The sequence below is a fragment of the Carassius auratus genome, chromosome 17, assembly GCF_003368295.1.
Source record: "Carassius auratus strain Wakin chromosome 17, ASM336829v1, whole genome shotgun sequence".
In the NCBI taxonomy this organism is placed as follows: domain Eukaryota; kingdom Metazoa; phylum Chordata; class Actinopteri; order Cypriniformes; family Cyprinidae; genus Carassius; species Carassius auratus.
Window position 1 is genome coordinate 3,419,254 of NC_039259.1, and position 21,404 is coordinate 3,440,657.

The window sequence follows — 21,404 nt, forward strand, 5'->3', positions numbered from 1 at the left end:
ATTCACATGCAAATTTTGACCTCCGTTAAAGCATATCAATTACCCCACCTACTGTATCTGGCCAGCGAGCAGTAGAAGACGAATGAATTGTGGTGATACAAAAGGAGGACAATGAAATATTATTATCATACATGCTTAATTCAGAATTTATGAGGAAGATATGTTAATTGCAAGCTAATAGATAAAAAAGAGACAATATATAGCGATATGCCCTCTTTTTGCTTGCTGAAATTCTCATTGTTCAGACACTCTTTCTTGCTGCCTGTAAATGCAAAGACCAAAAATATAATTCGCCAAATACTTATGACATAAGAGTCAGCCTTCAGACTTACTTCTATATCCATAAATAATTTCAGTGGTGTGAAAAGAATGTAAAAATGACAAGGCAAGCATTAGTTAGTTCAAGCTAGGCAGATCAAAAGTAATTATTGGTAACTAATTCCAAAATCTATTCATACTTTTTCTATGTAAATCAAAGAGAGTCACAATAAGTCAGAATGGGTCAAAACTCCTTTGCAATAGGGGTGGGCGATATGGCAAAAATATATCACGATTTCTTTCAGAAATATCACAGTTCAGGATTTTATCAGAATTCTTTGTCATGTTGTTTTAACCATTTTGCAAGTTGTCTGAGCAGTACAAGCCAAACCAATGTCCCTATTATAAACACAAAGCCTTTCAAGGTATCAAAAGAAGATATTTAGGCTAAAGTGGGGGAAGATAAAAAAAAATATCTGTCATTATTTTATCTAACAAATATACACATTACAAATACACATACAAATAAAAAACTGTTTTATTTTTAGGTACACTAGGTTTATTTAGCAGAAGCATTTAAAGGGGGGGTGAAATGCTCGTTTTCACTCAATCTCCTGTTAATCTTGAGTACCTATAGAGTAGTACTGCATCCTTCATAACTCCAAAAAGTCTTTAGTTTTATTATATTCATAAGAGAAAGATAGTCTGTACCGATTTTTTCCGGAAAAACACGAGCGTCTGTAGGCGTGACGTGTGGGCGGAGCTAAAGAATCACGAGAGCCAGTAGGCTTTTGCGCTGATAGCGTTTGGAAGCTGTGACATTACCTGAGGACAAAACCAACCAAAACAAACCATGGCTAACAGTCAGATTCAGCGTATATTTATGATCCAGAGGCTGAAATTTAACAAGAGCAGCAGCAACAACAGCGGCTCTATGTGGTATGTACTGAAACTGTATATATATTTGCTTAGCGGTTTTGGAAAATGATTAAGTTCCACTTTGTCGTTTTTTTTTTTTTTTAAGCTGTACATGTGGAAAGTGCAGTGCTGTGATGACAACATCGCATGTTGTTTACTTGATGTGCTTACACGCCGACAGCTAAGTTAACAACACAGAGATATTTGAAGCCGTTTCACTCACCGCATGCGGTTCCAACACACGATCGTGACCCTTTTTCGTTGGGACTGCATTATCCTTAAGAAATAAACGATGTGCAAATCCGTCGTCAAACTGGGCCTTGTTTGTAAAACAAGCATCTTCGAAATACAGGGGAACAAACACAAACACTTACACAACTCCGTTGATGCTCTGTAAAAATAAACTCCATCCACTGGTCCCTTAATGCTGTTTCTCTTTAGGTAATCTGTGCAGGGTTGTCTTGCCCTGGCAACCAAAAACACACTCCTTTTGTGACATTTCGCGACGTTCTCGCTCTGATCAGTGAATGTCTCTCGCTCTGATCAGCGAATGCCTGTTGTGCTCTCTCACTCATTGCTCTGCTATACGGGAGCGCACGCTCTTCCGGCAGAAGTGCCTCAGGACCCATATAAGGAAATTCCGCTCCATCTAACGTCACACAGAGCCATACTCGAAAAAAACTTTCCGAAACTTGTGACAAACCGGAAGTAGTATTTTTGGAACAGAAATACTCCTTCAATCATACAACTTAATTTTTGAAACTTTGTCCATGTTTAGCATGGGAATCCAACTCTTTAACAGTATAAAAAACTCAGTATGCATGAAATAGCATTTCACCCCCCCTTTAAGAAATGAAATGAATAAAAATAAGAATAACACTATATGGATTGATTCCTATTAAAACAACTGTATTAAGGTTTTACAATCAAGAGTAGTGAGTGAGTTTTGTTGTTTTATTAACACTAAAGCAATATTTCACCCAAAAATAATAATTCTGTCAGCTGTCTGTCAATTCTGTCATAGTGTTTTGTTTTTATACCATCATTTACTCACTCAAAAGATGTTGTAAACCTGAATTAGTTTCTTTCTTCTGCTGAACATAAATGCTACTTTGAAGAACATGGAAAACCAAACAGTTGCTGGTACCAGCAACTCTGACTGAACATCTTCCCTACTATCAAAGTTAACATGGACCAGCTACTGTTTGGTACCCACATTCTTCAAAATATCTTCTTTTGTGTTCAGCACAAGAAAGAAATTAAAAGCTACAGGTTTGGGACAACATGTGAGTAAATAATGACAGAAATTATATTTTAGGGTGAACTATCCCTTTAATGACAGTCGGCAGCTTGTGTAGTTCTGTCCCTTTAAAGGGATACTCCACCCCAAAATTAATATTTTGTTACTAATCTCTTACCAGGATGTTGATCAAAACACGTAAAAGCTTTGTTTGTCGTTGTGGCGGGGGAGTGGTTTAGCGAAGTCTGCAACGGGAGAGCGAGTGAAGAGACGAGCGGCAATAAGTGGTTCAGGTGAGAAACAAGTAACACCTGGATCTCGTTTCAGTGATTGGCGTGGGGAACCCGCATTTAAGGAGCACGACAGCTGGCGAAATGCGAGAGAGACGGGGACTCATGAGCGCGTGAAGCTTGAGAGCGGTAGAGCCAGACAGACGCAGTATTCGTGGCCGAAGTGCTTATAGAGAGTGCGCGCACCTGCCGCGCTTGTTTATTTGTTTGTTTTTGTAGAGAATAAAGCCTCTCACGAGCCCCGTACGCCGACTCTGGTCTCCTTCCTCTACCCTGATCGAACCATCATTACACTGGTGCCGAAACCCGGGAGGAAGGAGAGCGTTCGCCATGCAGACTCCGTCAGCTAAACCACGCCCCCGCCACAGTCGTGGGAACACAATTTAAGATATTTTGGATGAAAACCGACAGGCTGGTGATTGTCTCATAGACTGCCAAGTAAAATACACCGTCAAGGTCAAAATACTCCATCTGCCATCAGTGGTTCAACCTTAACGTTATAAAGTGACGAGAAAACTTTTTGTATGAGAAGAAAACAAAAATAGCAACTTTTTTAAACAATTTATCTTCTCTGTCTCTCCCCACATCACTGTAGCGCCATTTTGGAGAATATGAGTTAACGCAGGCAGCGTACACTCTTCTGTGTCAGCCATGCCATAAGGATAAATTTTCAATGTGTATTTGTGCATTGATTTGAAAGAAAACAGCACATCCTTGTGGTGCGGCTTACACAGAAGAGTGTATAAGCTGCCTGCTTCAACACATGGTTGAACCACTGATGGCAGATGGACAATTCTGACGATGCTTCTCATACTTTTCTGGACCTTGACAGTGTGTTTTACAAGGCTCTCCGTTTTCATCCAATATCTTCAATTGTGTGAAAACGAACAAAGCTTTTACAGGTTTGGAACGACATGGGGGTAAGTGATTAATGTAAAAATTTGAATTCTGGGGTGAAGTATCCCCAAAATGCACGCATCTAATATACAGGCATGCATCCAACGATTTACTTTAATTTTAGACATAACCAACTGAGTATATATGCAAACCCTGTGTGTTTTGACAGTATTAGCTGAAAAGATAAATTGGTCCAGTAATCAGGCACTTTTTAGCATCCACAATCAGAAACCGTATTGTCACACACCCCTACTTTGCACCACTATATAGACTCTCTTCGCAACAGCATCTGTCTTATTCAACTCAAGTGATGCTGCATCCTTTAGTACAATATCAAAAACCACTCCTACATTATGAGTTCTTGCTGAATGACATATTTGTCAAGGACTGCTTGCTTTCCCAGCTCTGGTGGATCTTAGTAGAAGACGAGCATTAAACATTTCACTGTCATCATTTCCAAAACAGGATTTTTTAGAGCTCTTCCTTGCTCAAAGATCTCCATGTCATTATCAATTATACATGCAGGAGGCAAACAAAGAGATTTATTAGCCAATAAATAATCTCACAAAGTGGCCAAGAATGGAGAAGATTAGCATGTGAAAGGCAGAACAAAACTCCTTCGTTCAACAGCTAAAGAGCAATTTAATTGCGGGAAAATTGGGAGGAATTAGAGAATATATCTGTAGGGGATGATAAACAAAACACCTCATACCTATGCATAAATCTATAACAAGATATGCATGAATGACTACATATCTGTTAAAGCATTATTAAAGGGTTAGTTCACCCAAATGGCAAAATTATGTCATTAATAATTTCCAAACCCGTGAGACCTCCGTTTATTTTTGGAACAAAGTTTAAGATATTTTAGATTTAGTCCGAGAGCTTTCTGTCCCTCCATTGAAGCTGTGTGTACGGTCTACTGTCCATGTCCCGAAAGGTAAGAAAAACATCATCAAAGTAGTCCACGTGACATCAGAGGGTCAGTTAGAATTTGTTGAAGCATTGAAAATACATTTTGGTCCAAAAATAGCAAAAACTACAACTTTATTCAGCATTGTCTTCTCTTCTGTGTCTGTTGTGAGAGAGAGTTTAAAACAAATCAGTTTGTGATATCCGGTTCGCGAACGAATCATTCGATGTAACCAGATCTTTTTTTTAACCAGTTCACCCAAACTGAATCGTTTTAAATGGTTCACGTCTCCAATACGCATTAATCCACAAATGACTTAAGCTGTTAACTTTTTTAATGTGGCTGACACTCCCTCTGAGTTAAAACAAACCAATATCCCGGAGTAATTCATTACTCAAACAGTACACTGACTGAACTGCTGTGAAGAGGGAACTGAAGGTGAACACAGAGCCGAGCCAGCAATGTCCGAACTGATGGCACTATATTTTATATATATAATGTAAAATCATTTTCTAACTGTTTTAAATTCATTTTAAATAAGTAATTTTTTTACATAATTTAAAAAGTTTTAAAATTGCTTGTTTTATTCTTGTTATTGTTTTTCTTTATTATTATTTTACTTTATTTTATGTAAAGCACTTTGAATTACCAATGTGTATGAAATGTGCTATATAAATAAACTTGCCTTGCCTTGCCTTATTATCCTGTAGGCTATAGCCTATTTAAGTAATTCAATTAATATAAAGGGGCGACGCATTTACTACTTGTAAAAAATGCGGGTCATGAAGCGGGTTGGGTATAATATTTTCTTTTTCTTTTTTTGCGGTCCGAGTTGCGGGCGGGTTAGTTGAAAACAACGGTCGGGTGCGGGTTGTTTATACATTGACCCGCGCATCACTGTTTTGCATATAAGGAGAACTGCAATGTAAGGAGAACCATTTAAATGCAGTAATTTTGCATAATTTATAATGTATATAACAACACAAAATATTAGTGTGTCGTTAAATGTAATAGAAGCCTATGTAATTATAATGAATTTTAATAAATTAAAATGCTGTTAAAAATCACAAATTATTTGTTATTTGTCACATGTAGTAGACCATGTTTGTGCTATGACTAATAGGAGGATTTAATAGTAGCAAAGAATGAATTTGCATTTTAATTTACACCAACAGGAAAAGACCAACAAGTGTGCAGGCAAAATGCTAATGTCTCATGTTGACGTCAACATGAAACATCTTGGGATTCGTTTTAAAAACTCCTCGTTTCAATAATTCAGAGTGGATTCTTTCTTCTGAGAGACAACAACTTCATACACAGTGCACTTTCAGATTTAAAACTTTGCAGGATGTTTTCATTCACTTAGAGCTGTGTTACACAGCATGAAAGGTAATTTTCAAATAGCCATAATAGGGGCACTTTAATTCAGTTATATTTTGAGGCTGCTTATTTGTCACCTATGGTATCGATTCAATATAGATTCCTCTCTTATGAGATTCTGCTTTTTCTTGCTTTTTCCTTTCTATCACCATAGCTTATAATGCCAGTAAATGCAACTGCAACCGCAACCGCAGGTTAATGGTCTCAATTTGCCCATTCTGAGGGGAGTTTCCTCTTGTATAGTATAGGCCAGTTGGGAAATGGAGAAAGCTGCCGACGTGCAATAGATGTCCGAATAGGAGAGCAATTTACAGTAAGTGGGTTTAACTTCTTTCTGTCTTATCTTAAAAGAAATGGTAAGAATCCGCAAAATTACCACCTAAAGTGAATCTCAATTGACAGCCAGTAGTATTGTCCCTGTATCCCTTACAATGCTTGATTACTCACCTCTATCATCTTGAGAGACACTTACCTTCATGTTCAGAGCATCTATCTAACTGATGTCTGCCTTTGTGTGATAGAAAAACCCAATAGACACATGAAACTCACATTCGACTGCCTCTTTTTCGATATAGACACCACACAGCTAGAGACAGAAAACATAATTTAGTGGACCATTTGGATGAGGGTCAGGGGTTTTGCACAGTTATTTTTGAAGGCAATGACACCTGTGTGCTTACCTTGTGGGCTTGCCTTCATTAAGAAGTGTGTGGAGGAGGTCAAAGAGAGAATCACATCACAAGTGTTAATGGAAGACACGGTGAAACTGAACCGAGAAAGAGCGGACACAATCAATTTCTCCTTCAAGATTCCACACAGTGACACGTTAGTTCAACAGTCAGATACAGGTCTCTATTACAGTTCCACACTCATGAAGCAGAAATTTCAATTGTAGATTCAAAACACATTTAGAGAATTAGCATTTTAGAGCCATGAGTTTCCTTAACTATTTCACATAGGTCTTTAGATTTTTTTTTAATATGGAAAATATAGTGATTAAAGTCACAAAGAAACAGAAGTAACAACCAAAGTTTTTGTTGCTAATTAGAGTGTAATGGATTATAAAGGAAGTAGTCCATGAACTTCGTTCTATGCATCGGTTGTTGGGATGTTAAGATGAGGATGTGGCACTCAAAAGCTCAAAAGCTTGCAGTGCAGGGGATAAAAACATTAAAGGCTGGAATGCACTACATGATTTTGAAAATCTAATATTTTTTAAAACACTAGGCATCATACACTTTGGAAATAGTGACAGAAGACTGAGGATTGTACACTGGCTATGTTCATTCTAGGGCTGCACAATATTGGGAAAAAATGACATTTCGATATTTTATTTTTCTGCGATATATACAGTATTGCGATATGAAATCTAATCTATTTTTTTCTTACAAACAAAAATGGGGTGAGCACACATATAAATTCTCATTTTAAATGATTTAAACATTGACACCACGTTAATATGCGCGAGGGAGAGAGAGCAAGACAACGCTTGGCAGGGCTCCAGACTGCGACCAAATGGTCGCATTTTGCGACCAAAATTTTAGAGTGTGCGACTTAATTTTACATCCAGTCGCACATGTGCGACCAGTAAATTTGCCTTCCCCACCCTCCATATTTTTTTATTCATTAAACGTGGAAGGGGCACGTCAATGATCAATGAAATGAGCAATGAAATAATCAATGAGATGCAAGCGCATACGTAAGCAAACACACACACTCGCACACATACTCTCATTGAGTGATGCCTGTCTGTGAGGCGGCCAATGCGTGTGAGAAGAATAGGGAATGGCCACTGTAAGTGTCTAAAATGTGTGGAGGGGGAGGGGCCTAGAGATAATCGAGCGCGCGTAAACATCTGTGGGAAGGAAACGGAGACAAATATCATCACAACCTGATATGTGCGTGCGTCTTGAGCTATGAGCAAGCAAACTATTGATTGGTTCTTCCGACCTGCGGCTAGCGTACCAGTGCCAGAGTCTACAGTGTCACCATCGGATGATGATGCAGAGTCAGAGGTTGGTGTGGCGAAAAAAGCCTGCACTGACCATTTTCGAGAAGACTGGCTGGGGTACTATAAGCAGTCGAATTATATGAACTGCGAATACTGCAGTAGCTACCCCAGAACTGAGAGGAACACAAACTTTGCCGATAGTACAGGCACTTCGCAGTTTAAACACAATACACTGATTAAACACAATCTCAGCCTAAAGCATCGAGTATGCTGTGACATGTTTATAAATCAAAAAGCAACTCCTCTGCCGGTTGCTTTTAAAAAACAAATGACTGTAAATCAGAGCGCAGATGAGGCAGAGATGATGTTGAAATTTAACACGGCCTACTTCATTGCTAAAGAGGAACTACCCTTCACCAAATACAAAAGCCAGCTCGACCTTCAAAGGAAGAATGGCTTAAAACTTAACGAAACATACAACAACAGAAAAGGCTGTGTTTTCAATCTGGCTAGAGAGGAGTATCAATCCATGAAGACATTCATTTTTAGGAACTACATGGACAAGTCTTACCATGCCTTATGGGGGATGATGGTAACTAAGTTGCCTTTCTGCTCTGATTACAAGGTACCCCATTATGATCATATCCTTGTTAAAGGTGCAGTAGGGAACTTTTGTAAAAAAATATTTGTTACATATTTATTAAACCTGTCATTTTGTCCTGACAGTAGAATATGAGACAGATAATCTGTGAAAAAATCAAGCTCCTCTGGCTCCTCCCAGTGTCCTATTGACATTTGCAGTTACAGACCGCTCGACCGTTCCCGGTAAGAAATCAACCAATCAGAGCTGCAATCCGTAACTTTGTTTGTGTTCAAAATGTAGAAAAATGTATATAATAAGCGAGTAAACCATGAATCCATTTTCCAAACCGTGTTTTTGGTTTGTCCTGAATCACTAGGGTGCAGCTATAATAAGTGTTTATATTCGGACTATTTTAGATTGCTTCGGGGGTACCGCGGCGGAGTAACCGAGTACCTTTGTGATTCTTCATAGACATAAACAGAGAGAAGTAGATGGAATGGAAATGGAATGGAAATTATTTTATTTGAAACAGGGACAATGCACAAATAAACATTAAACTTGTTAAACAAGAGAATATGTCTTGGGCCAGGTTATAGCAACAATTGCTAATTTCCACCTGTAGTCCCTGGGCAGGTATGACAAATTAAAAAAAAAAAAATTCACAGAATTATGGATAAAATGATGTCCACTTAGATTACAGACAAACAAGTTTGTAAATAACAGAACCAGGGAGGCCACCAACCCATTTACTCTCTATCTCCTCTCTCTCCAACAAACACACTTAAACAGTTCAGTAGCATCTTAAGCACACACCCACACACCCAACCCCCCCCACCACCACCACCACCACCACCCCCCACAAACACACACACACACAGGTATACGATCTCAAAGATGAGTGCAAACTTGCTTACTTAGCAACCAAGTCTTTGTCAGGCATAAGTGTGAGAATCTGTGCACAAGATATGTTCCGTGGGAAGAGTATTCCACTGCCTCATTGCCACACATGAGAAGGAGGAGCTCCCAAATTGTGTTTTTCATTGTGGGATGCTACACTTCCCCCCTGTGACACTTCTAGTTGTTCGCACTGTTTTTCGGAGCAGAGTGTCACAAACTTTTTCAGAGGGGGAGCAGTAGCACTATATATGATTTTATGTAGCAAAGTCAAGTTTGAGTGTTTTATTAGATTATCAAAGCTAAGTATATCATATTTAATGAGTATTTGACAGTGATGATAATAACGTGTTTTTTTTATCATGGATCTTGAGACAAAGATTCTAAAGGTTGTATGACTGTTTTACATGCCTGAGACCAGGATGTAATGCAGTACAAAAAGTGGGGGATGATCATTGCATTTAAATAAGTACTGGATGCTTCAGTGGTGAGGGAGTTTCTTATATATCTAAAATTTACTAAATTAAATTTCAATTTGTTACACAAGTTCTTAACATGACCTTTAAAACTAAGTGTGGAATCTAGAGTTACCCCCAAATATTTAAATTTGTCTACATGTTTTATAAGTTTCCGGGTAAGTTTTTAGTATGAACCGGTTTGTAAAAAACATAGTTACAGTTTTTTCAACATTTAATGTAAGACATGAGTCATGTAACCAGTGGCTAACCTTGCTCATGACACTTGATAATTTTTTGGCTACGTCTGTTGCACTTCTCCCATGGGTATATAATACTGTATCATCAGCGTACATAACAATATTTATCCCCTTGCAGACTGAAGGCAGGTCATTAATATATAAGCAAAACAACAGTGGCCCTAGAATTGACCCCTGTGGTACTCCCATAGTAGAGACAAGAGACGTAGACAATGTGCCATTTATTTGCACACATTGCTTTCGATTTATCAAGTATGATTTTATCCAATTTTGGACGTTAGTGGAAATGTCGTATTTGGCCAATTTGTGTATCAGTACCTCATGGTTAACTGTATCAAAGGCTTTGCGTAAATCTAAGAAGACAGCTCCCACCCCTCCTCCTTGATCTAAGCTAGTTTTAATCTCCTCAAGGAAGTAGCAACATGCAGTTTCAGTGGAATGTTTTTTTCTGAAACCAAACTGCATAGGATGGAATGTGCTATAAGTTGTTCTGCCACAACCTTTTCAATTACCTTTGATGCAGCTGGGAGAATACTGATGGGTCGATAATTAGAGACCACTTGAGTATCCCCAGATTTATGAACAGGGGTGACAATGGCAGGCTTAAATACACTGGGAAAAATATTTTCGTTAAATGACTTATTTATAATCATCACTAGGGGTATCATAATAGATGTCTTGTGTTGTTTTAGAAAAGCTGTATCACAACCATATATATCTTTAGTTAGTTCCGGCTACGATGTCTTCCGCAAGACGCAAGCAGTTCTGTTTATTAACCGCTAGAGCGTCAAAAGTTCCCTACCGCAGCTTTAAGTTAGTAATTATTACTTTTGATTAAATAAAAAAACCTTCACTAATGATCCATTCTTTGTAGAACATCCTACATCTTGTTCACATCATGCTGGTCCTCCTTGATGCCAAGGAAGCTGTACAAACATGGTTGAGTCAGGGTAAAAGGTCTAGGAGGCCAAATTACAAGGGCTGGCCTTCTGAGCCTCCTAGTGGAACACAGGAGGATCCGCTCTAAGGGGGAGTGAGTAAAGGCTCAAGTTGTTTAGGCCTACATGTTCTAGTGGAATGTTATTGGCCAGTGCCCCTAATGTTTACATACATTTAAGTATTGTTTGTATCTGTTAAATGACCGAAAGGTTACTAAGCACTTTGTTACTAAGCACTTTTTTTATTCTGAATGTATGGTATTTTGTTTACTATTTGTACTGTCATGACAGCGATGGTGCTGTCAGTTTACCTTGTTGTTGCATCTTCAAAAGTGCAGAATAAAATGTGACACTGAATTTGAAACAGCACATTTTAATTTCTGCATCTATTATTAAAGTATTTATTAGTAATACAGTGGAAATTCGTAGATTTGGTTAGCATGTTGATTTACGGTGTGCGCCCCTAAATTTTCTGGTTGTGCCCCTAATATTTTCAGTTGGGGGCCACTGTGCTCCTAGTGAAAAAAGTTAGTCTGGAGCCCTGCTTGGGTTTTTTGAAGAAGGTCTCGCGCTCTCATTCTCTCTCGCTCTCGTGCAGCGCTCTCTTTCTCACGCTCGCACTCTCTCTCTCTCTCTCTCTCTCTCTCTTCGTCTGTCTCTCTCTCTCTCTCTCTCTCTCTCTCTCTCTCTCTCTCTCTCTCACGCACAGCGCTCGCTCTCTCTCACTCTGCCCAGTCAAACTGACAGGACTTAAAGACACATGCTAATGATAAACTTTCACTCTATGATGGTTAAGCTGTGCAATTAATCCGCAAGTCACATTCGTCAAGGGCTGGGGAGCAGCTGGCCCGTACAGTTAATGAATAACGGATCAACTAAGACAGCCTACATCGCACATCCTGCAATGTGACTATCGTGGATTCGTACATCGCGATATCGATGCTTAAACGACACATGGTGCAGCCCTAGTTCACTCTGTCAGTTTTTTGGGAGTGACAACAGCATTTACTTAACAGGTGTGAGTTTCGAAATGTCCCATTCACACGGCAGCTTACAGTAGCATCTCGAATACTGTCAGTATGAACAACAGGAGTCAAGCCTATATTCCTTACCAGTATCCATAGCAAGAGTGAACAAAGTAATATCAAAGATGGCGACATCCTTAAAAAAAAAAGTCTTAACACTTTCTGACAAGACAAGCATCCAATCGAGCTGCAAATTCATCCATCAAACCTTCATTAACCTATATCAATTTTTATATTTTGGTAGAGAGTGGCGCATATTTGACTTGCGCGCAGAACACAACTGACTGGATCTAAAAACTTCCAGATGACACACAGCTCATTTCTGTCATGACAACTCACGGAGGGATTGGCATGGTAATGTACAATGTACACAATGTGAATGTATTTGATCTTGGCAAAATAGATCTGCTATGCTGCTGCGGCAGAGCAAGTACCAAGACTTGCTACTGCCAATACATCCACAACATGCTACTGTGAGCATCTAATATTGCTGCTGCAAATATAACATACATGAAATAAACCCCCAGCATACATGAATCACCTCGTAGCAGATCTATACAGGTGGAGCTGGGGAAGATGGAGGGTTTCTGAAGCAAGCTGCACTGCTAACAGCAAGCTCTAGTCATATATTTGAATGTTGAGCAGTGAGCTCATTGGCTACCAATACAGGAGAGAACCAATCAGCTGTGCCATGTGATAATGATGTCATTACGTCAGATCTCCGTAATTGTAAGTGACTGAAACCTCACAACCTCACACGTAACACACACAACACACCTGTTTGTGTGGTAGAGCGGCTCTCTCTCATGCTGTATGACGTGATAGACAACTAGTTGTCCCGTCCTGTTTCGTTCACACAGCACATGATTTCCGAGAATGTGGTTGTGAAGGCCCGTTCAAACCTAGGACATTAACTATAAAGATAACAATAAAGATATAGTTTTAAAAATCGTTTTCAATATTAAATAATTAAATTCACACCACAGCTATAAAGATAAAGACACAGAGAAATGATATCGTTGGAATCGCTTCCAGAATGATTTTTTCACAGCTGATGAATGATACAAATCATTGACAGCCAATCAGAATCCATCCTGCTATCTCAAGCAGGAGAATTTAAAGCGACAGACGGGTATTCAGTTAGAATAAACAAAAGGTAATGTCTGCTGGTGTGGATGCTAATATAGTTTTTTTTATGTTTTTTTTGTGTGAACGGGGCTTCAATCCTGAAAATGTACATGTGTGTGTTTGGTTACAGAATGCAGTTGTCACTAGGGGTGTGACGGTTAGTATATAACCGTGAGACCGGCGGTTATAGTTGAACACCGTCATTAGAACTCTATAACCGCCAAAACCGTGTCATTAAAATATTTTTTACAAACATTTTTTATCAAAAATTATTTTCATTTTTTAGATAAGATCATAAGATGCGCAATATATTGGGAGACATGGTTTTTACCACTTAATGAAGTTTTGTAAATCGTCAGACATGATATTTACCACTTCATAAAATTTTGCTTTGTAGAAAACCTTTCTTAAAAACGAATTTCGTTTTGTACAAATTTTATCTTAATTTTAATAAATGTTTCATCAACCAATTGCATGTATTTTAATAAATAAAAAGCAAATATAGAAGACAATGATAACCGTGACATGGAAGCACCAGCGCGCCGCGTTCACTTGCACTGCACTGTGAACTAGAGCACATCTCATCGTAAATGAAACTCAGCGTAGGCCTATGCTTCATGCATTAGCATTAAATATTTTTGCTGCATCCTTTCTAGAACAGACAATGGCTTTTTTTGCGGCTCGCATCAGCAAAGCATTGCATCGCAAAACAATCAGTGGATGGCGGGCAGGTGCGGCTTTGAAATTTGCTCAAAAAACGGTGGCGCGGATGATGAGTTTTGTGACAGATCTCCTTAATAAACGGAGGTCTGAAATCTCTGCCCCTTTACCGATCAGAGTGGCGCTGATACGGAGTTAACCCGCTATCTCCAAGAACAACCAATTGACTCTACGGCAGATCCACTACACTACCCCCCCCACCCCCGTCGGTTATGTTATGAACCGTCACTTTTGACTCACCTCATAACCGTCATCACCAATTCTGAAACCGGCACACCCCTAGTTGTCACACCCATAAAATTAACCAAAAATGTTAAACATGTTTGATATATTCCAACTGACTCTGAGACCATCATATGCTACGCGATTTTCTATGAAATCTGTCAACTCAAATCTGCAGACTGGCTTTAAATTTCGATAACTAGCGTCAACTTGTCCAGACTGTAAATCGGTGGAAAATCAAGGCAAAAATGAAATGATTGGAGAAGTTTTGCATCTGCGTCTTTGCTTTTCACTGGAAGGTTATAGACCCCTTTTAAAAGTTTGTAAACATTCCATCGTCTACGGGTGGGCGGGGCTTAGCTGGAGGCAAAAAGAGGCGCGGACGCAATTTTGACAAGCGTAAGCTAGTACGTTTTAGGAGGGAGTTATTAAACATGCATGCAAAAGAAGGTTTGGAACTGTCTGAATATGTACAGTCCCTGACTCTGCGGGACCGTGACAGTTTTTGTTTTTTTGTTTTTTTATTAACTCTCGCGGATGGAAGCAGGCTACCTGACCCGTATGCCATACAGCCATATGAATTACTTTTGGGTGGTATGGGGAATTTTGTCAAGGGTTATTTTCTAATGTAACCTATCGCTGGGCTAACTATGATTAGCAATATGTATTATTTTAAGAGACCATTCAAAGGATGGAACACACATCTATCGATGTATGTTTGTTTAACATTTAAACTAGCTAATGCGCTGAAGGTGGGCGACTTTTCACCTATAAAACAGAAACTTGCTGATTTACTAGATAAAACCAACACACCAGTTCATATGCATAGATTATTTTACCTGATGTGAAGTGTGCACTACAAACACGAGCATTATTTATTATAATCTCCGTCCAGTCTGTATGCCATATTGCATTCAACCACAATTGTCTTCTTGATTTCTGTGAAGGAATGTCTGCCGGGATCCGTTAAAACTTTAGTTTTGAAACAAAAGTGCTGTTCCTTCTATTCTGGCAGCCAAAAACCCAGCAAGAAAACATTTTAAAGTCAAAAACTCAAACTTTTAGCGCACCTGCAATGAGTTCTGCCTTATGTTTTGCCTCCAGCTAGAGCGGTGACGTCACAGTGACATAGGCAATTAAGGGGTCTATAGATTGTGATTAAAAATTATGATATTGTGAGGTCAAAATAAAAATAAAACAAATTAAAAGAAATAAAGTTTCAAACAAAGAAAGAAAGAAGCATGCACTGATTAAAGCTGCGGTAGGGAACTTTTGACGCTCTAGCGGTTAATAAACAGAACTGCTTGCGTCTTGTGGAAGAACATCATAGCCAGATCTACTTCTCTCTGTTTATGTCTATGAAGAATCACAAAGGTACTGGGTTACTCCGCCGCGGTATCCCCGAACCAATCTAAAATAGTCTGAATATAAACACTTATTATAGGTGCACCCTAGTGATTCAGGACAAGCCTAAAACATGGTTTGGAAAATGGATTCATGGTGTACTCGCTTATTATATACATTTTTCTACATTTTGAACACAAACAAAGTTACGGACCGCAGCTCTGATTGGTTTATTTTTTACCGGGAGCGGATGATTTTCTGCAAATGGCAATAGCACCACTGGGAGGAGCCAGAGGAGCTTGATTTTTTTCACAGATTATCTGTGTCATATTCTACTGTCAACACAAAATGACAGGTTTAACAAATATATAAAAAATATATTTTTTACAAAAGTTACCTACTGCAGCTTTAATTGTACACAATAAGATAATGTATTTCGAAAAAGGTGTATTTCTAAGAGGATGTTTGTTGTTGTTGTTGTTGTTGTTGTTTTAAATACAGTCAGACCTCAAATTATCAACACATGGAATATTAACAGACAGGATGAAAGCAAAGTATTTTTGGTCATGAAGTCAACAGCCAATGCATATGAGGCAAATTATAAACTATATTTTAATCAATTATAATTGGCAGGGACAAAAATACTACAGTAAATGTCCGTGTGTTCATCAATAATACTGAATATGAAGATCATACTGCAACCCAAGAATCAGTAAAAGTTGGAAATGGAGGGTTTCATATAAAATGTAAGCCTGTAACATTACAATTACAAAATTTACTGTCTTCTGAATGGTCTTTATTTATTTTGAAGCACCCTCGCCCAAAATGATTTAATTAATTACAATATAACTTACATCGCAATATTTTTTTAAAGGCATTGGATAACATTTGTATCTTCTTATGGAAGATGATGTTTCATTTGTATGTTTCGTCTCGTATTAAATATTAATAATGAAATATTAACATTCTGAGGTAAAATGTGGGTTTTGTACTTTTTATGTCGGGTTAATGTGGATGTATTAAGTAAAAACGCGTCATTTGTACCTTTTCACTCCTGTTCCAGTCGTGTTGAATTTGTCGAGCAGGCAGCGCCTGAGAGAAATTTTCGCGCCCTTCAGTAAACTAGCTCGCGCGGTCTCCTGGGTAACGGTGCCTATGGCAACCACTGTAAACAACGCGCCCTGCCACACCGAGGAGAAGAGCGAACAAAACAGCTAACGTTATGGCTTTCTGCAACACCGAGTATTTCGACCAGATTGGGAATATTCAAAAGAGCATGAACGAACGGTAAGAGCATGGTGGACATATTTATGTATTATTATTATTTTTACGACATTACGATAGATGCTGTATTGTCTGTGAAATAAACATTAGGAAATGTAAGTGGGCCTTGTATGAGGCAGCGCGGTAGATTTCAGCTCTCACCGGAATGTAGCCGTCGAGCTCGGTGAGACGAGAGCGATCACTAGTGGGAGTGTGCTGAACTACTCATTATAGCGTTTAAAATACAAATAATGTATTAATAATCTGTGTGTGGTAGTAAGCTCAAGTAGTATGTCAGATTTTTGCTTATCTATCTTATTTCATTATTAAGCAAGTTCGAAAAATTTACTTCAGCCTTCGCAGATTATTGCTTTTCAAAATGGTAACGTTAACAGTTATTTGGTCGCTTTCTTTCTGTGAGAAATGTAAGGTTTTAAATGTATTATTAAGTTAGTATATTTGGTAACGCTATCTGGTTAAACTGTGTGTATATATATATATATATATATATATATATATATATATATATATATATATATATATATATATATATATATATAATAAATGTAATCTGTTTAAACTGTAGGTTATATGTAATAATAATTGCTTAATTGCTACACATGAACTCTGAAAGCTGCATTATTACATTTACATTTAGTCATTAAGTATTAAGATTGTTTTTTTTCTGTATTTAGGGAAAGATGGAGACATGAGCTGGAGGAAAAACTGTTCGCCTATTTAAGATCAGAAGAAAGATTGTAAGTATAAATACATTAGAACCTTACAAAAATATTAATTGTAAATATCTTATCAAGAAGCAAATACAATTATATAAAATATATAATGATTTATGTTATCCTACATCCGCATCCAAACAGAATCCATAAAAATAAAGCCATTGGATGTGTGTAGACAAAAGGCAGAAGCACATGTTTTGATGTGCATTGTGATGTAGGACTGTATTCAGTACAAAAAAATGTTCATCATCTTTCATATGTGCTTTTAATTTATTACTTTGAGTAATTATTTGTCATTTTATCCTTTATCCTATGCATTTTTATTATTGTTATACTAGTGAGTCTAAATAGTAGTGACGATTTGTGATGCTACTTCAATTGTTTTATTGTTTCACTGATATAATAGGCATTCTCCAATAAAAGGACAAATAAGTAGACTATGCACTCATTAATGATTTAGTGATACTCTTTTTTTCTGTCTGTTTAAGTGCTTGAGAACAGTTTGTTTTATGATGGCTCAATTAAATGCATTTATAAAAATAAAGAATTTTGATATGAGGCCATAGCGGTCAAGGGTATGTGAGAGGTTAGCAGACCAGCATTTATCATTCATTTTAAAATTCCAGCCGTCATTATCCATTTTCGCCCTTTGCTAGTCACAAAACTCCATCTTAGCTGTGGAGAATCCATTAGTTCTACTGTAAGTGGCCCTTGACAAATATGCTGTGTTTTAGTTTGTCTTGTACTATGCACAGTGAGGAGCAATTAGTTATACTAATAAGCTAGCATTAACCTATTTATAGTAATGTTTGACCTGTTTGTAACAGGTCTCTATATTTATTTCCATAAATAAAATAGACAAAGTCAGTGCAGTCTGTTCTATAAAAGAGAGAGAGAGAGAGAGAGAGAGAGAGAGAGAAGCAAAGCTGTCCATTTCATGTCTGTCTCCTGCTCACAGGACTAAGTTGAAGTGTGCCAAGATGCACTGCTATTACAAGGAGCTGTGTGAGAGAGAGCAGCAAGCAAAGACACGCAACCTTGAGCTTCTTGGGAATGTGGAGAACTTGGCATCAAAAATGAACGAATTCTCCATTGATTGTAGCCGGCTGCTTCAAAAGAGGGTAACAACCTTGGCCAGCTTCATCTGTCCCAATATCCATCATATGCGCTTCTTAAAACATTGCTGACTCTTTGTGTGTTGTTGTGTCCCAGTTTTTATCATTAAAGATGTACGTTTGATTTGGTTTAGAGCAAATACATCAAATCAAACTGTTGCTTTTTTTTTATTATTATTTTTTTTTTTTTTTGTTATTCTCATGTCAGAACAAATGTTTGTGTTTTTTTGGTTGTAGATGTGAAATGAAATTTGAAGTCTTGTGTGTTATACTAACCATGATATTCAGTGACCCAAATGACAGCTGTTCGGGAGCAAAAAAATGTTAGTGTAGTCTCAATATTTGATTTGCATTTGCCAAAACTAAGAGATTCTTCTGAGACACTGATTTTTTTTTTCTCCCCCAGACATATATTCTGAGCCTCAATTAGACCATTGCCATAATCCTGTAATTGTCCGTCTAATTGTCTTCCAGTGTTTAAACATTCACACGTCTTGTTGTTTGGGAACAATCATAAACACTCCAGCACTCATTTATCACCGCACACAAATGCGAAAAAGAAAACAACAGCTCCGTCACATTGTCACTTAAAACTGAACAGTGCTCCACAGCTTAATATCAAATTAGACAAATTGTTTAATTACACCACCACAAATTAATCGCCTTGTATTCAGATAGTGGAGTGCCTCTGAATTTCCCTTTTTGTGAAAAGAAGCCGTTTTCCCACTTTTTGTGTGTGTTTGTTGTATTTTGTGTTGTTGCTGAAGGGGTTGCTCTGAATTGCAGTAGGAAAAGATACCTGCTAATTTAGCTGCCAGTCAAGGAGTATCACTTTGATTTTTATTACACTCATTTGATCGTTATTACTTAATTGCTCGAATTCACACCATGACCTCAAAACATCACATTCAGCTCTAAAACACTCTTTCTATTTCCCTCACTTATGTTTTTTCTTCCCCACCCAGATTTTTAACAGTGCTAAGATTTGTCTGCTTGTAACTGTGTTATCACGTCTGAAAGGGGTGTAAATGGTTTGCTACTTTGGTCCCTTTTGGGAGTGCAGACATTGTCTTACGAGAATGAAGTGGGAGGTTGGAGGTAATCCCAGTGCCCTCATCTATGCCTCTGCTTAACTCGCCAAACTGATTAAGAGCCTTGGCAGGCACTATTAAGGGCACTCACAAAGGAATACACACACTGATTAGTGCTACGTTTAGGGACATAAACATATTTTTCTCCTCCACTGCTTTGTTTGTAATATTTAATGAAAAAAGAAGTTTATAGATTTGAGTAAATTGTAATTTCCTGTGTACTTGCGTCTCGTCACTGCAGAGTTTTTTTTTTTTTTTTTTTTTTGGAAGAACCAGGTTAAAAATTGCATGCATTGTTAAAAAGGATCTATGTTAGTAATGATTTGACTTGAATTTATTTCAGCTGGAGTGCAAGAATCACATTACCAGACTGAAGGAAGACAGGAAGAAAATGGGGAGCAGGGGGGAATCGGAAGCAGACGAGGTAAGAGAAAATTATCGTGTCATCTATGGAAATTACAGTTCAGTGGGGAATTTACAAAGCTATCTGTGTGCCTTTGATAAAACTGCAGTGCTGTGATGGGATCCAATGGAAGTGTGTCGTTTTTTCAAAAGAAGAGAGTTGAGAGTTGTAGAGAAAAATACCACAACCATTATTCTGCTCAGCCTCCCTCTTCAGGAGACACTTTTGACAGTTTATATGGGGTATCAGTGTTCAAAGGCCACAATTAATTTATTATCAAAAGCAAATTGGAAAGTGCTTGAAGTAATTACTGTTTTGCTCAAATGGCTTCTTTGGTTTAACAAAGGAGTATCACAGTCTTAAAACAAAATGGTATTATGCATTTTTAAAAGGCTTTTTAAAATGAGAAAAAAGAGAATGGAAAAGAGTGGAGGAAAGAGTATTGCGGAAGCCTCTGGCAGCTAATGCAGTCCAGCTGACCGTGTGTCAGTTTTGTCTGCAGTGTTTATTTCACGTCATGTGTGTGACAGCTAAAACAATATGCATCCAAACTCTTTCTGTCAGTCCCTCAAATAAAAGTCGCTGTTATGTAGATTGCTCTGTGGCGGTCGTGAGGCTGTTCATTTTTCTCGTCGTATCTGTAGTGCCGCAGGTGTCTAATCCTAGCTGCTTTGCCCACACAGACGATGTAGTTCAAGCCCGTGGCTGTAGCTTTCCCTCTCTTCAAGCGACTCGAGCTCTCTCGGATGAAATGTGGAAGACAGCTCATAATGACTTGGAGCATTCCGTCTAGAGCAGTCACTTGTGACTGTGCCGCATCCCCTCTCCCAAATCCCACCCCCCTCCCTCCGGCCTGCCGATATTGTAATGAGCAGAGATGGGAGGAATCACTCCATTATGCATAGGCGCCACCACTGGCTGCGTGCATGTCCCCGAGGCTGCAGCATTCATTAAGGGGAGCTTACCAGCCTGAAAGCTGGGAAGCCACGATAACGGGATATGATTTTCATATTTAATATATTCCTTGGAAGAGCAGGCGCGTGCCGCAGATTGATAGAAGAATCAATTGCTACTTTAGCGAAACACTTTCTACTTTGCCCTGCAGCTAGCGATGGAATCACTCAGCCAAGAAATTAACTTTTCCTCTCACTCCATTTCTTTTTTCTTTTTTTTTTTTTACTTCTACACTGGATCTGCCAGACAGACTGCGTGGTTTACAGTGGATGTTATTAAGCAGCTAACGGGTTGTTATTTAAGACCCTTATCAGAAAAGAAACAGAAGCCGGGGTTTTTTTTGTTATTTTTTTTTTTTATGTTGAATGTTTTTTTTCTTTTTACCCGTCCGCCACTCTTTCTCCATAGTGCGGTATTTCTGTCAT

The 21,404-nt window shown here is 38.3% G+C and overlaps 1 protein-coding gene and 1 long non-coding RNA gene across 3 annotated transcripts in view; one reads left to right on the forward strand and one right to left on the reverse strand.

The window, feature by feature from the left end:
- LOC113116987 (uncharacterized) overlaps positions 1 to 16,549 on the reverse strand; it is a 78,167-nt gene extending 61,618 nt beyond the window's left edge. For both annotated transcript variants that reach the window (XR_003294111.1, XR_003294110.1), the window contains exons 1-3: positions 16,461 to 16,549; positions 6,577 to 6,662; positions 6,369 to 6,482 (exon numbers count right to left, since the gene is read on the reverse strand). This is a non-coding gene — a long non-coding RNA (uncharacterized LOC113116987). The remainder of the gene's footprint in view (positions 1 to 6,368; positions 6,483 to 6,576; positions 6,663 to 16,460) is intronic.
- A 15-nt stretch (positions 16,550 to 16,564) lies between these two features.
- Positions 16,565 to 20,157, forward strand: LOC113116986 (centrosomal protein kizuna-like). Its single transcript, XM_026285319.1, has 4 exons — positions 16,565 to 16,703; positions 17,375 to 17,437; positions 18,375 to 18,537; positions 19,966 to 20,157. The coding sequence occupies exons 1-4, from the start codon at positions 16,639 to 16,641 to the stop codon at positions 20,140 to 20,142; spliced, it is 468 nt and encodes a 155-aa protein (XP_026141104.1). The 5' UTR covers positions 16,565 to 16,638; the 3' UTR covers positions 20,143 to 20,157.
- The last annotated feature ends 1,247 nt before the right edge of the window (positions 20,158 to 21,404 follow it).

Excerpts from the sequence above, each read along its gene's own strand:
- LOC113116986 (XM_026285319.1), top strand. The coding sequence starts at position 16,639 with ATGGCTTTCTGCAACACCGAGTATTTCGACCAGATTGGGAATATTCAA. Across the intron at positions 17,438-18,374 it reads TTAAGATCAGAAGAAAGATT|GACTAAGTTGAAGTGTGCCA; the intron begins GTAAGTATAAAT and ends TCCTGCTCACAG. Across the intron at positions 18,538-19,965 it reads GCCGGCTGCTTCAAAAGAGG|CTGGAGTGCAAGAATCACAT; the intron begins GTAACAACCTTG and ends AATTTATTTCAG.